This window comes from Macaca thibetana, chromosome 13, assembly GCF_024542745.1.
Source record: "Macaca thibetana thibetana isolate TM-01 chromosome 13, ASM2454274v1, whole genome shotgun sequence".
In the NCBI taxonomy this organism is placed as follows: Eukaryota; Metazoa; Chordata; class Mammalia; order Primates; family Cercopithecidae; genus Macaca; species Macaca thibetana.
Genome location: NC_065590.1, coordinates 77694013 through 77709035, shown reverse-complemented (window position 1 = coordinate 77709035; position 15023 = coordinate 77694013). Strand labels below are relative to the sequence as shown.

General features: G+C 41.1%; 2 protein-coding genes across 2 annotated transcripts in view; one reads left to right on the top strand and one right to left on the bottom strand.

The window, feature by feature from the left end:
• Positions 1–15023, bottom strand: part of ALK (ALK receptor tyrosine kinase) — a 752296-nt gene that overhangs the window by 346578 nt on the left and 390695 nt on the right. Inside the window, 1 exon segment of the mRNA XM_050754032.1 lies at positions 1741–1942. Coding sequence (XP_050609989.1) covers positions 1741–1942 — 202 coding nt within the window.
• Positions 1–15023, top strand: part of LOC126933840 (protein FAM136A-like) — an 879973-nt gene that overhangs the window by 517061 nt on the left and 347889 nt on the right. The window lies entirely within an intron of this gene.

The window sequence follows — 15023 nt, the reverse complement described above, 5'->3', positions numbered from 1 at the left end:
CGTCACTTCCTATTTCCTCTCTCTGCCTCATTTTCTCCTCCTTTAAATCAGAATTCACTTGGTAGTTATGAGCATAGAAAGGTAAAAAGGGAAAATCTATTTGCAAGGCCCTATGGCCAGTCACACCCGAGGAGTTATGTTCCTGACTATGCTACACAGGGAAACAGGCCAGGCCACACAAGAAGGGCTGAAACCCCTCTGGCACCTTTTCTCACACTCGTGGGTATTCTCAGACTCCAACTCCACCTCTCCCAGCCACATCTGTGAATCCCCCCACCCTCCACCAGCATCACAAGGGACTGATGCCTGAGGGCTCAGCAGCCTCAAGCAACAATCCCTGGTCTCTGCCAGGCCTGGTGGGGAAGGAAGGAATGTTGAGAGTGGTAAGTCAGAATATGCAACTCTCAGAATATGAGACTGAGCAAATACCTACAGGATGGCACATAGCCCTGCTCTCAGATAAGAGGCCTTCCCATCCAGGCTCCTTACTGGAAAGAGAAGCTGTGCTGGAGGGAGGCTTGGTGCCAGAGGACAGCTGGTCCCAAACGGGGCAGTCCAGACACCTGCTATCCCACACTGATATCTGGTGAATAGAGCAAGAGTCCTTGGTAGCTGGGACCTTCTCAGCCAGCCCAAAGAGGTATTTCAGAGGCAGGAAGATGGATATGAGTTTAGGAATGTGGAGAGCATTCTTTTTGATGCCAAGATTTCATTCCTGATGAGACTGCAGCAGCTTGTAGTCCTTCTAAGTGCAACTAAATACAGATGGGTTAATGGCGGGGAGTGGGGAGAAGACTTTCAATAAATTATGAAGGAGGCCATTCAGCCTTACTGCCAAAGCAACAGACAGGATCTCTCCCCTGCACACCATGGGGATGGAGGATGGGTAGCAGTCATCGTCCAGGTGGGACCCTTCTGAAAAGATATTCTCTTAGAAGGAAGCCAAGTCTAAGCACAGCTAGACATTTGGGAATTTTCTCCTGTAAACAAGTCACAAAGAAGGATCCTTGTTGCTAAAGTAATCAGATCTGGGGTCCCTCAGTGCTGAGATCATAGGATGGTATTTATACTTATGGAATGAAAAAACAAAAGCCAGGCACAGAGGTGCCCTAGTTTAACTTTGCTTTCCAATGTCACGACTTGTAGAGCCCTGATGAATCACTGAGTAAGCAAGTAAGTATCTCCAGAAAGCTTAAAGGTTTCCACTGGCATATGCCTTGGTGGTTGTAGCACAAAGCTCTGTTCCAATCTCTACTGAATTACACTGGTGTAGTATCCATGACTAATCCTGCTCTGGGGTACCAAATTCCCGTAGAACCTGCTTGGATGGCCAAAATATTTTGTCCTTTCCCTTCCTGCCCAACTTCTGCTGGTAAAACCCAGTTTCTACCATATTAAATTACTTTCATTCTGGCCTTTTAACATTTCTTTGGCTGTTTTCTTCTTGGCTCCATCTGAACTTTGGGAAATGAACATCTTTAATACCCACTCATGAAATGCCCACTCTGGCAGCTGGTCCTCTGGCTTCTGGAAGGGCCACTAGCCAGGACAGTCAGAGGGACCCACAGGTCAGTACCCAAGACACCACCTAAGGGATATTAGTAGCAATTGCTCAACCTGGACCTACCGATTCAAGGACAATCATGAGTTTGTAAGTAGATGTCACAGACTCTGGAAATGTGTAGCCAAAAGCCGAATCACCTTGTATAAAATCAATTTTGGACATGGAGAAGTACTTACCCATGCTTCCCTGGGGTGGGCATCAGGAGGATCTCTCTTGCAGCCTCGTTGTGGGGCAGCAGCTGGGCAATGTACCTTCCAGAGGGCTGCAGGTGCCTGTGCACTGAGACGGCCAGCGTACAGTGCTCACTGCTGCTCCTCATCCACGGACTTAGGATGGTGTGCTTGGAGTCAGCTGAGGTGTTGAGGAGGAGAAAGGACCCTGGAAAGAGACAGGGAAAATGAATCTGTAGATGTATTCAGGTAAGACCAGCAGTAGCTCTGTGGCAAGACTTATAGCATCAAAATCAGAGATACTGGAGGCCATTATCTCCTTCTCTGCATGCACCCAGCCTTCTTCCTCCGCTCTTAGATTTTCTTTGTAAATAGTATAGCCTGATGCAGGTGGACAGTGACTGGGCACATGGACCTTACAGTCAGGCAGACCAAGGTTCTAACCTTACCTCCCCTACTTCCTACTTCTGTGTCCTAGAGCCTTAGATTTTTCATCTGCAAAACAGGAATAAAAACATCTATTTCAAAAGACTCTTGTTCCTTCCCTTACTAGTTGAATGATCTTGGGAAAAGCATTAACTTTTCTAGGTTTCGTTTCCTCCCTTGTAAAATGGGGTGAGAGGGTTGGCTGAACTCAATAATCTCTAAAGGTTCATTTCAGCTCTTGAGCCTATGAGTCATGTGAACTTGCAACTCTCCCCAGAAAAAGCCCTACAAATCCCCCCTGGTGTTGTGCCCGTGGCAGAGTTTCCCTCTGGAGCAAGCCAATCCTGATTCCAGTAGCACAGGCCAAATGACCTGCAAGAAACCTACACTCAACGGGATTACTATCAGTGTAAAAGCACACCACCATTGTATTGTTCCAGGCATTCCCTCTGATACATTAATTTTACTTGCTGCACTTCTGCAATGAAGTTTTGGGCCATTAGATGCTGCTGCTTTTGCAGTAGACATCTATTTCAACAAGATCCCTGACTTCCACAGTGGGAAGCAGCTAAGGAGTACTCAGTCTTCTTAAACTACTCCTGGCACTTCCAAGGTCTCCTTCTGCAGATAACCCAATTTCCCAAATAGGCAAATAAACTAGCAGCCTGCAATAAGCAATGGTGCAGATAAAAGAGAGGGATTCCTACCAAGGCAAAGCATTATTCCAAAGGAAGGTGTTCTTCCAGGAATTGGAGATTTCCAACTTTCTTAAAGTAAGTAAAAGCGACTTCTGGTTTAAATCAGGATGAAGCACAAGACTGTGTCTGAGCTGGATCGAGAACGTGAACCCTCTGTACCTGCTGGGAAGTTTCAGCATGGCGTATGGTCATGAGAAGTGCTCTACAACCATCAGTAAATAATCTACATTATTACAGTATTTTGAGTGGAGGAAATGTTCTTGTCTGGGCACAGAGGAAAAGAAAAGGGATTAGAACCAAAAACAAAGAATGGGGATGATCATCTAATTCAGTTGCCTTGCTTTCCTAGAGAAGCAGACTGGAGATCCAGATAGGGAAATGATTTGTCCAAAGTCTTAGTTTGAAGGTTAAGACCAGACTCCAGATTTCTGGACTCCTAAGCAGTACTCTTCTCCTTGTATCTTTTTCACTGGCCCACCGTGTACTTCAGCCTGAAACATGGCCAAGGTACCTTGTGGCCAGAATGTACAACTTTGGAAGTCAGAGGGGCAGGAAGGTGAATGAGGGGCACATGGGCACCAGACCCAATCCATTTATTCGGTCCCTTCCTTACTCCTTTCTGCCCTCAGATTCCGTTTAACGGATGCCTATTTTGAGCAAACATCCAAGCACTGACTGGCTTTGCGCTGAGGAGACGACGTGACAGACACAGTTGTGGCCTTCAAGGAACTCCAGGTCTGGCAGGGGTGAAGAGATGTCTGCAAGAACTATCAGCACTAAAAGAGGTCATAAAGTCAGACACGCATCCAGGCAAAACATGTTGGGAGGCTTCAGGAGGGAGGAGACAGGAGGTCCAGGTGGGAAGATCCATAAAGAGGAAGACCCTTGAGCCAGGTCTTACAGGGAGAGAAAAACAAAGATACTGGCAGAATGGACTGTGCAGAAGTTGAAGGGAAGAGGAATAAGGACAAAGGTAGATGATGTTTGGCTGCAGAGTAGGCACTGAAGAGAAAACTGAGAAATAAGGAAGGCTAGGGTGATAGGTGGTGTAACCAGACCATAGAGAGCATTGCTTCCTGGCTGAAGATTTCCAGCTTTATTTTGTGGATAATAGAGAGCCAGATATTTCGAGCAGGAGAATGGCACCATCAGAGTGGTGCTGCAGGAGATCTGATCTGTTATGGTGGGGGCAAGAGGGAATTAATATTGACCCAACCTCATCTTGCACCACAAGTCCACACAAGGGCAAGAATGTGACTAAATACAAATTTGAAGTGTTTGCTATGTTACTGTTGTAAGCAAAGGCAATATGTCGAAGGTGGATGACTGGGGTTTCCAGTACTAGGGTAGTGTGTATCTGTGCAGAGCACATGAGGACCCTGGAAGTATCTTTGGGGACAGAGTCTTGCTCCAGTCTCTTTGGGGGTATGGCCTGGGGTTAGGATGAAGCCAGTCCCATGTCCGATAATAATTTACACATAAGGGAGCAGCAGCAACTGTGCCCTGGTCTGAGACCATTCTCTGATGTTCTCAAGTTGGCAGAATGTTGAGTAGAAACCAGGAAATTTTTCAGTTACTAAAGGGAAGAATGGGGGCAAAATAAAGAAGGTATCCCCGTTCTTCTCAGGAAGATTATACTTATGCACATGTGCATAAGCTAAAAAAATCCAGCTGAAGGTGTTGGGGTATTGGGACCAGGGACACTTCATGTGTCACTGATCCTCTCCACTCTTGGGTGTGGCCATGCATGTGAATTCTGTCCCCGTAATTTGGCACCTCAATAATGGAACTCTTTCAAAGCTGACTGAAAGATAGATTATTTTTCCAGTTCTAATATGTGAGATGATGTTTATATGAACCTTATTTTCTGCAACCTATCAATAAGCAACTGAGCTTAAAGTATTTTCACTGTCAGTGAAACTCTATAGTTGAGAGCTATCTCTTCATCGGCAGCTTTCCTCTACCAAAAATAAGGGAAAAAATACATTTCATAAGCTCCTTGGGATATTGTCAGTATAAATCTTTTAAAGTCAGTAAGAATTTATCTCTCCTCTCTCTTTTCTGTTTCCTATTTATTTTGCTCAGGATAGCTTGGGGCTAGGCGAAGTCTCCTGGGGTCCTTTCTAATTAAGAAGGATGGTCTAGCAGCACACAGACCTTCACCCAGTGTGGCCACAGGAGAGTGGAGAGTCAGATCAAAGAGCTCTGCTTATACAGCGCCATGACCATGTTTCTTTTATTATGCATCATGTCAATATGTTTAATGATTAAATATGAAATGGTTATTTTTACCTCTGTTCACCAGTGTAGGAATATGCTGCTCTCATCTCAACCAGCAGGGCTCAAATTATGAGCAAAACCCAAGGGTCATGAACTTAGAGGTCAAACTCTTTTATATCTGTTCAGTTATTGACCTTAGACAAATTATGTAAACACTTAAATATTAGTTTGTTCAAATTTAATATGGGCATAGCCTACCTCATATGGCTGCTGTGAAGATTAGATTAAATAACATGTATCAAGTAGTCAGTACCACGCCTGCTCAAGGTAGGTATGTAATAAATATCAGTTCCCTGTGTTGACAGGTGTCTTAGTCTGGAATTCCTTTGAACTAGGACTAAACCTGGAATCAGAAGGACTAAATTGGAGTAGCTCTGCTACTACCAACCTTCCTTTGTAAAATGAAAGGGTTGGATAGAGTCTCTCTAAGGATTCTTACAGCCCCAAACTGTCAGTAATTCTATCTGCCTGCCTAGAATGTTATTAATCTAAAGAAATTGAGTCAAGTCTCCAAGCCCCCAAGTCCTAAACTCTTCTTCTCATAATTCACCTCTCTGAGGTTTATATACCAACAGTTTTAATCAATTGGCCAAATACTCCGTGAACTTTCCTGCTGAGAAGTAAGGAAGTAAGCTGTGGTTCCTTGCCCTGCCTTCCTCTCTCCCAATTTACACACAAACATCCCTAGGAAGGGCTCCTGTGCTAGCATCATTTGTTTCTTAGATGCTTCTGCTATAAGGCTGCTAACACCTCTAAATATCTGGTATGCAACACAATGCTTGCCACATAGTAGGTACTCAGTGATCCTAAAACTCAAAGTGATATGGTGGTAACATGGTGATGTCATTTGGATTATTTGTTCCTCCAAATCTCATGTTGAAATGTGATTCCCAATGTTGGAGGTGGGGCCTGGTGGGAGGTGATTGGATCATGGGGGCAGATCTATCATGAATGGTTTAGCTCCATCCCCTTGGTGTAAGTGACTTCTTACTCAGTTATGTGAGATCTGGTTATTTAAGAGTCTGGAACCTCCCCTCCTTTCTCTCTTGCTCTCACTCTCACCATGTGGCATGCTCGCTCCTTGTTGCCTTCTGCCATGATTGTAAGCTTCCCGAGGCCCTCACTAGAAACAGATGCCATTGCCATGCTTCTAGTACAGCCTGCAGAATCATGAGCCAATTAAACCTCTTTTCTTTATAAATTACCCAGCCTTAGGTATTCCTTTATAGTGACACAAGCATGGACTAATACAGAAAATTGGCACCAAGGAGTGGGGTTTTGCTATAAAAATACCTGAAAATATAGAAGTAACTTTGGAACTGAGTAATGGGCAGGGGTTGGAGGAATTTGGGCAGAGGGAGCTCAGAACACAGGAAGATGAGGGAAAGTTTGGAACTTCTTAGAGACTAATTAAATGGTTTTGACCAAAATGCTGATAGAAATACGGACAGTGAAGACTAGGCTAAGGAAGTATCAAATTGAAATTAAAAAGTTGTTGAAAACTGGAGTAAAGGTAACCTGTGCACACCACAGCAAATAATTTGGCTGCATTCATGTTCATGCCTTAGGGATCTGTGGAAGGTTGAACTTAAGAGTGATAACTTAGGGTATGTGGCAGAAGAAATTTCTAAGTAGCAGAGTTCCTGAGTGGTCTAGCTGCTTCTAACAGTCTATGATCAGATATGGGAGCAAAGACATGACAAACTTGAAACTTATATTTAAAAGGAAAGCAGAGCATAAGGGTTTGGAAAATTTGCAGACTACTCATGTGGTAGAAAGGAAAAGAACATTTTCAGAGGAGGAATTCAAGTGGCCTGTGGAGCAATTTGCTAAAGTGAATAGCATGACTAAAAGGGAGCCAAGTGCTAATATCCAAGACAATAAGAAAAAGACCTCAAGGGCCTTTCAAAAGTCTTTGGGACAGCCCCTCTGATCACAGGCTCAGAGGCCTAAGAGGAAAGAATGGTTTCAGGGGCCAGGCCCAGGGTGCTGTTGCCCTGCTCAGCCTCATGACACTGCTCCTTACATTCTGGCTGTTCCAGCTCTAGCCAAGGCTCAAAAGGGCCCAAGTACAGCTCCAGACACAACTTTGGATAGCATAAGCTATGCTTCCATGTGGTGTTAAGCCTACAGGCACACAGAATGCAAGAGTGAAGAAGGCTTGGCAGCTCCCATCTAAATTCCATAGGAGGTATAGGAAAGCCTGGGTGCCCAGGCAGAAGTCTACCACTGGGGCAGAGCCCCCACAAAGAAACTCTACTAGGTTAATATCAAGGGAAAATGTGGGGTTGGAGCCTCTACACAGAGTCCCCACTGGGGCACTTCCTAGTGGAGCTGTGGGAAAGGGGCTGCTGACTTCCATATCCAAGAATGGTAGAGACACTGGCAGCTTGAAACCTCAGCATGGAAAAGCTGCAGACACTCAACTCCAATCTGTGGGAGCAGCCATGGAGGATGCACACTGCAAAGCCATAGGGGTAGAGCTGCCTAAGGCTCTGGGAGCCTATCCCTTGCACCAGTGTGCCCTGGATGTGGGACATGGTGTCAAAGAAGACTATTTTGAAGCTTTAAGATTTAATGACAGCCCTGCTGTGTTCCACACTTGTGTGATACCCCTTTGTTTTGGTCAATTTCTCCACTTTGGAACAAGAATATTTACCCAATGCCTGTACCACCACTATCTTAGAAGTAAATTACTTGTTCTGATTTTACAGGCACATAGGTGAAAGGAACTTGGCCTTGAGCCCCACATGAGGCTGTGGACTGTGGACATGGAACATTTGTGTTAATACTGGAATGAGTTAATACTTTTGAGGGACTATTGTGAAGGCATAACCATATTTTGAAATGTAAGGAGATGATATTTGGAGGGGGGCAGGGGTGAAATAATATGGTTTTGATGTGTTTGTCCCTCCAAATCTCATGTTGAAATGTGATTCCCAATATTGGAGGTGGAGCCTGGTGGAAGGTGATTGGATCATGGGGGTAAATCCCTCACGAATGGGTTTAATACCACCCCCTTGGTGATAAGTGAGTTCTTGCTCAGTTAGTTATGTGAGATCTGGTTGTTTAAAAGAGTCTGGGACCTCCTCATTCTCTTTCATTTGCTCTTGTTGTCACCATGTGACATGCTGGCTCCTTGTTGCCTTCTGCCATGATTGTAAGTTTCTTGAGGCCCTCACTAGAAACAGATGCCATTGCCATGCTTCCAGTACAGCCTGCAGAACCATGAGCCAATTATACCTCTTTTCTTTATAAGTTACCCAAACTCAGGTATTCCTTTACAGTGACACAAGCATGAACTAATACACATGACAAGGAATAGTACAGAATTGCTTATAATGTTTTTTCAAAAAACAGTCTCTAACCTCTGCTCTACCTGACCACATTCCACACACTGGAAAAATTTTTTTTAAGGATTTCTAATTTATTTAGGTGGCTGCCTTCATAATTCTAAATATTATAGTCATAGTTTTACTTGCAGGTATGACAACTTTAGACATGGACAGGACAATAAGAAAAATAACAATATCCATTTTATAATTCTTGATTTTTAAATGTTCTTGATTTTAAAAATTATCTTCTATTGCTTATGTTTTTAACTTTATGTGATATATTTATGACTTCTTCCATCAGCTCCAGACAGTATCACTTGACTCTCCTCACTATAAAGATGAGGCTATTTAGTCTTCCTGCCTTTCCCTGTACTTTTTCTCTTCCACACCCACCTCCCAAATCAGCTGTACTTTTCCTTTACCTTGTCAAGATTGTGTAAGAAAGATTAAGTGTTTCGCGTTTTGTTTATAGGTTGATGCTAAGTGTCGAAAAATCAATAAACAGACCTTTTATATTGATGGCTATATATTTCTTACTGCAGTGAATAAGGGTTATATTTATAATCTTCTCTATAGATCTAAGAATGCATTCTACTCCAAGCAGGATATATTTCCAGCATCAGGATCAAATGAATTCTCCCTCTTGCATTGTTACTTGTCAAAATTGTGGCACATTTTAATTTGTCTCATATTTGAAATAAGTCTTAGTATATGTTATCAGCAATAATTAAGATTATTATGTTAAATTGTTGTGTGCCACAAAAATAACCAAATTTCATTGCCAGTTGTGTCTTTATAGCTATTTCTGTCTTTTTTTATCCACAGACAATTATTGTTTTACTTTGATTATTCTCAAAAAAAGGTTTGTAATCAGCTACTGTCCAAAATTTGCTTCATCTTCAAGGTAATTCATTGAAAGGACTCTGACAGGTTCTCTTGAACATAGGTGCTATAACTTTGGAGATCATATCATTGAACTAGATAAAAAACATTCAAGACTCTAATTTTAATAACCTGACATGTTCATGAAAATTGCCAACACAACATCAAGTGGGACAAGAATTAATTACATGGGACTGAACTAACAGAGGACCAAAATAATTTTTAATGACTTCTTTTTGTTTGAAACATTGTTGATTCTTTTTATGCTTTATTGTCTAAAGTTAAGAAAACTTTTTCTTTTGAGCTACTTATAGCTTACAACAACAACTGGGTAAAGCATAGTTTTGTGAGCAAAATTAAACCATTCAGTTTTTTCTTTACCTGATTTCTCCAGAATTTTGAAAAGTTGTGAGTATTCTTAATTTATAGCAATGTAGTTATTTACATAAGTTCAATTAGAATCTGTTTTCTTTTGTAGGACAAAATAGTGGCTATAGTGGATATAGTAGTTAATAGTGGATATAGTGGTTATTGGATATAGTGGTTATTTTACCAAGGCCTTGACTGAAATGGTATATTTTCAAATATGATCAGACTGCTTTGAGGAATTTAGATTGACTTTATCGAGCTGATAAGAAGACCTTTAAAAAGTCTGACCTGATACCTTTTCTACACAGTTTCTTTATAGGGTTCCTGACCTGTGGTAAGTAAAATATGTCACTTTCTGACAGGCCCAGAAACCTCAAGATATTTTAAGACCTCGAAAAGGGAAACATTCGCCCAATTTGTACAGGTATTACAGATATAGATAAGTGGCACATCCTTGGCTTGGCTTTCTAGGCTTGAGGTTTTAAAAAGTCTAATCTTAGATTCCTTGTAAAAAAGTTCCAACAAAGCTAACTTATAAGAGCCTCTATGGCCAATCACTGTTCTTGCTATGCTTTATATGAATATGAATAATCAGGCCCAAATATTATCAAACTAATACTTATTTTGCAAATACGTTTGTCCTACCATTATTTGTCTTTGGTAGAAATAAAGGACTAAAGAGAAAAATTGTTGTTTTTTAAAAAAAAAAAAAAAAAAAAAAACCCTATAGTTTTTTTTTTTCCTCGTAACCCTGTTATGAGATTCTAGCCTTGTCCATTATTTTTGAGTTTTTATTATTTTCTCACAATTTAGACTGAATCCTGAATTCTTTCTTGGCTACAAGTCTCCAAAATAACATTTCCAATTTTTCTTCCATTTTTCTAACTTGAAATTATTAGAAATTAAAACTGTGCTTTTCTTAAAGCCCTGCAAACTAAAGATAGGCCACTTAAACAAACTTCAAGAAAAATTACCACAGCAAATTATATATAAACAGCCAGTAATATATGAACTCACAAAGTTCATTTAAACACCCAATTCAAACTACAATCCAGAAATATGTGTCAGATTGTCACTGAAATCTGAAGATGCTTCAGAGACTCTAAAAAAAAGTAATTTATAGACTATTCCAGACATTAGCCTTTTTTTTTTTTTCCTGTTTCCACAGAAATATCTTTTATTTATGATCTGTTTGCCTGCATCATATATAGAGCCTAGCCTACCTGCAATGCCACCTCCTGGAAGGGGACACAACTGTTTAACCAAACTGATCTATTCTCAGGACTAAAAGACTGATTTAAAGAGAGACGGAATGGTATATTTAAATTTACTCTTTTCTGCATATCCCAATTTGTTTTCCATTCTTCTATCTCTAACAATCTCTAAACCAAATCTCTCCAAAGCTATCAACTTGGCTTTTAATATGTGAAACATTTTTTGTTGTTTGTTTGAGACAAGAGTCTTGCTCTGGAGTGCAATGGCACCATCTCAGTTCACTGTAACCTCTGCCACCCAGGTTCAAGCAATTCTCTGGTCTCAGTCTCCTGAGTAGCTGGGATTACAGACTCACCACCACACCCACCTAATTTTTGTATTTTTACTAGAGATGGGGTTTCACCATGTTGATCAGGCTGGTCTCGAACTCCTGACCTCAAGTGATCAGCCTGCCTCAGCCTCCCAAAGTGCTGGGATTACAGGTGTGAGCCACCACACATGGCCAAATATGTGAAACTTGTTAAGGCTTCAAAGTGGGGACTGAAGGAAATAAAAATACTTTACCCCAAAGCATATTTCTTTGATATATTTTCAAATGGCTGCTTGGAGAGTCAGAAAACAAAAGTATTCCTACAAAGCTGTCTTTTGTGTGGCAAAATTGCTTCTGTAGAAAATCTGCACTTATGCAACCAGTGCTTCCCTTGTCCAGAGCTAGGAAAAACTAACTGAGAGGTTGACACCCTTAAAAGTCTGAAAAATACATTTATTATTCTATTTGAAAGCTGCTACCTGTGAGACTTCATCTACATAACAAGACCACCTTTGCTAGCCAAGTCTCCTCTTCTCTTCCTCCCATAACCTGTCTTGCAACCATAACCTGTTTTTGGCCATACTCCAAGTCCCCATTCTTTTTGTAACTTCAAGATGGTAAATAAGCTTCTGCATCCCACTGGGGGGTGGGTTAACCACTCTGTGACTTTCCCTTGTGTACACATTAATAAATTGGTGTGCTTTTTCTCCAATTAATCTGCCCTTTGTGGGTTAATTTTTCAGTGAACCTTCAGAGGGAGGGCAAAGGGAAAGTTTTCCCTTGGTCCCTACAGAATCAGTTTTTGTTTGTTTATTTGTTTGTTTTTGCAGTTTGTCTTTCCAGGAATTTCCGGCTGATTTTTTTTTTCTATTTATTTTATATCTGCCTTCTTTACCATATCACTAACACATCCATACACCTCTTGAAAAAATTACTCCCTTCTTCTTGAAGACACTGATTTCCTCTTTTGATTTGTATCAGTTGCTTTCTGGGCCTATGGTTCAGCTATTATTCTGAAATTTCTTTTCACTGGGACTTTTATGTTAGTCCCACCATCCTCAGAAAACGTCCTCAGGGGGAAATTTCTTAGTGAATCTTTGAATATTTGAAATGTTTATTTCATCTTTACATTTGGTTGATAGATTTTCTGGTTATGGTTTATAGATTAGAAACTCTTTGCCTCAGAAATTTGAAGACCTAGCTTCAGTGTTTTCTAGTGTCAGTGTTATTGAGAAGTCTGATGCTGGTTTTGTTGGCAATTTCTTTGTAATTGATCTGTTTTTCCTCTTTGGAAGCTTTTGGGATCTTTCTTTAAAGTTCAAAAATTTGAATACACTGTATCTACGTAAGGATCTATATAAAAATTTATCTGTGGCATTTTGCAATGTATCTAGCTATAGATCTGTACAAAAATTTATCCATAGCATTTGCTAGCCTCTGTCAATAAGAAAACACATGCCTCTTTCATCTCTAGCAAATCTTGTTTTATTATTTCTCTGATAATTTAATTACCCCATACTTAATCTTGAACCTTTCTTAAGAGATTTATCTTTCAAGTTAGCTTCTGTTAGTTATCTGATTGATCTTTGTTTTCTCTGGGGTCAGCTTTTTTTAATATTGATCTTTCTTTTTCTCTTTTATTCTTCCTTTTCTTTTTAACAGAAGAAAAAGCATACAAATTTATTTATGTGCAAATGCATGGGAGCCACACAAAATATGAGACTTGAAGGACTAGAAGACTGAAGTTTTTATACTGTGCAGAAATGAACAGAGGCTTGGAGCCCTGGGGAGAGGTGGCAGCAGATTATGGAAGGGTGAGGGGAGGAAACACATGACAAGAAAAAGCTTTATTGCTATGCATGATCTTTCTTTTTCATGCTGCTGGGTTATTCACATGTTGAGTGATCACTGATCAGCCCCTCACATTTAAACAGGAGAGACTAGGGAGGCTAACAGGAACTATATGTGTACAGATGGTGTTTGTCCTTTATGCAGAATTTGCCTGATGGACAATGTCAGGAGCAAGCCATTTTGCAGGTGACTGTTTCCCAATGCCAGCCCAAAGGGTGCATCACCCTGGGTATGAACACTCCCACTAGCAGCCATAAGTCTATCACTCTATTTGAAGTTTTAGAGGCTTTCTCCTCTCTCTATGGTTAAGTATCCTGCTACTTTTCACTTTGGGAAAATGATATTGGAAAAGGAATTAAGGCCATCTGGGTTAACCATAGAGAAATTTCCATTCTTTTTCTTTACCCTCGTCCTTTCTTTCAGGTGATCTTTTACCTGTACTCTCAGCAGATAGGACCCCCAAACCTCTTGGGCACATTCTGGGCTCTGGCCACTTTATTTTCTCCATGGACAGCTTCTGTCTCCTCTATGTGCTCTAGAAATTGCTCATGTCTCCCCTCCTGCTCTGTTTGCTATTCAGAATTTGTTCCTGCATTGATATTTCTCTATTTCCTATAACTTTTGTGGGATCTCAAAAGAGGAGACAAATGTTCAATCCACCTTTCTGAACCAGACGCCTCTTAATCATATTCTCTGAGTGAGACCATAAATACACACATGCATGGATGGATGGATTTCCATCTCAATCAATCAAACAGGACCCAGGCATCATTGGCTAATTGTCCATAGTACAATAAACTATTAAATCATTATTATAAGCTATTACTCATTCAGTTGATCACAATGCCACTCATGTTAGGTGGGAACTAAGGAACAGCAGAGGTTTAATGGCTTGGAATCTGGACAAAAGGAGTGCAGTATAATGCATGCAGGCCTCATCCAGATGCATGCCCCTGAGATGCCGTATTGGAGAATAATGCTGTGCCAGCTCCGGAGTACCTTCCACAGAACACCAGCCCCATGGATGTCAACAGGTATTATGAGAAGGCTCTGTGGGCAAATGAGTCTGAGGACTCCTGGGTACAACAAGAAGTAAACAGGCTCTTTCACTGAAGACTTCTCAGAGCCTTGATATGCCAATAAGAGTGTGGCTCTTCAAGAGTGGAATATAAAATGAAACATTTCCCAAACTCCTTTCTGCACAGAACCCTTTTGTTATTGTGTATAATGTTCTATGGAACACACTTTGGATATCCTCCTCTAATCTATTTCTGCTACAAAGACCATTTGCAGAAACTAATAAAGGAAAAAATCATGGAAAAAAAGGAGAAACAATATATCCTCATCCATATCTATCTATATCAATATCTATGTGTATGTCTAATCTATATCTACATCTGTATCATCTCTTAAGTCTTTTCTGCTTGTCTGACTTTCAAACTGTCCTTTCATAAGACCTCAGCTCCTTCTGGCAGAATCATGCTCCTGGAAAGCCTCTTCTGAGTTACTGCATTGGACTCGCTACCTGAGGAGACTTAAAAATGCTACATTCCACATCTGACTTTGAGAATGTCATAGCTAGACATAAACATGATTGTCACGTAGCTTAATCACTTGTTGTACTGGGGAGAAAACCAAGAAGCCAAGAAGTTCAGGACTTGCCCAATGTTACATAGCATATTAGTGGTGGATCTGCAATTAGAAGGCAAGGTTTCCAGACTTCTGTCCTGTAGAACACTCACTGGATATACGCCTGTCCGTGACAGAAGTCTACGAAGGTGTTTCAGTCAAATGCCCTGTGGTTTGGTCCCCAGCTGCCTGCAGATGTTCCTTTCACTTTTCAGCACTCTCACCACTCTGTGGATCAGGCCCAGCAGCTGGTCTCAAGCTCTTTCTGACTGTCCCCAGAGGTCACAGACTAAC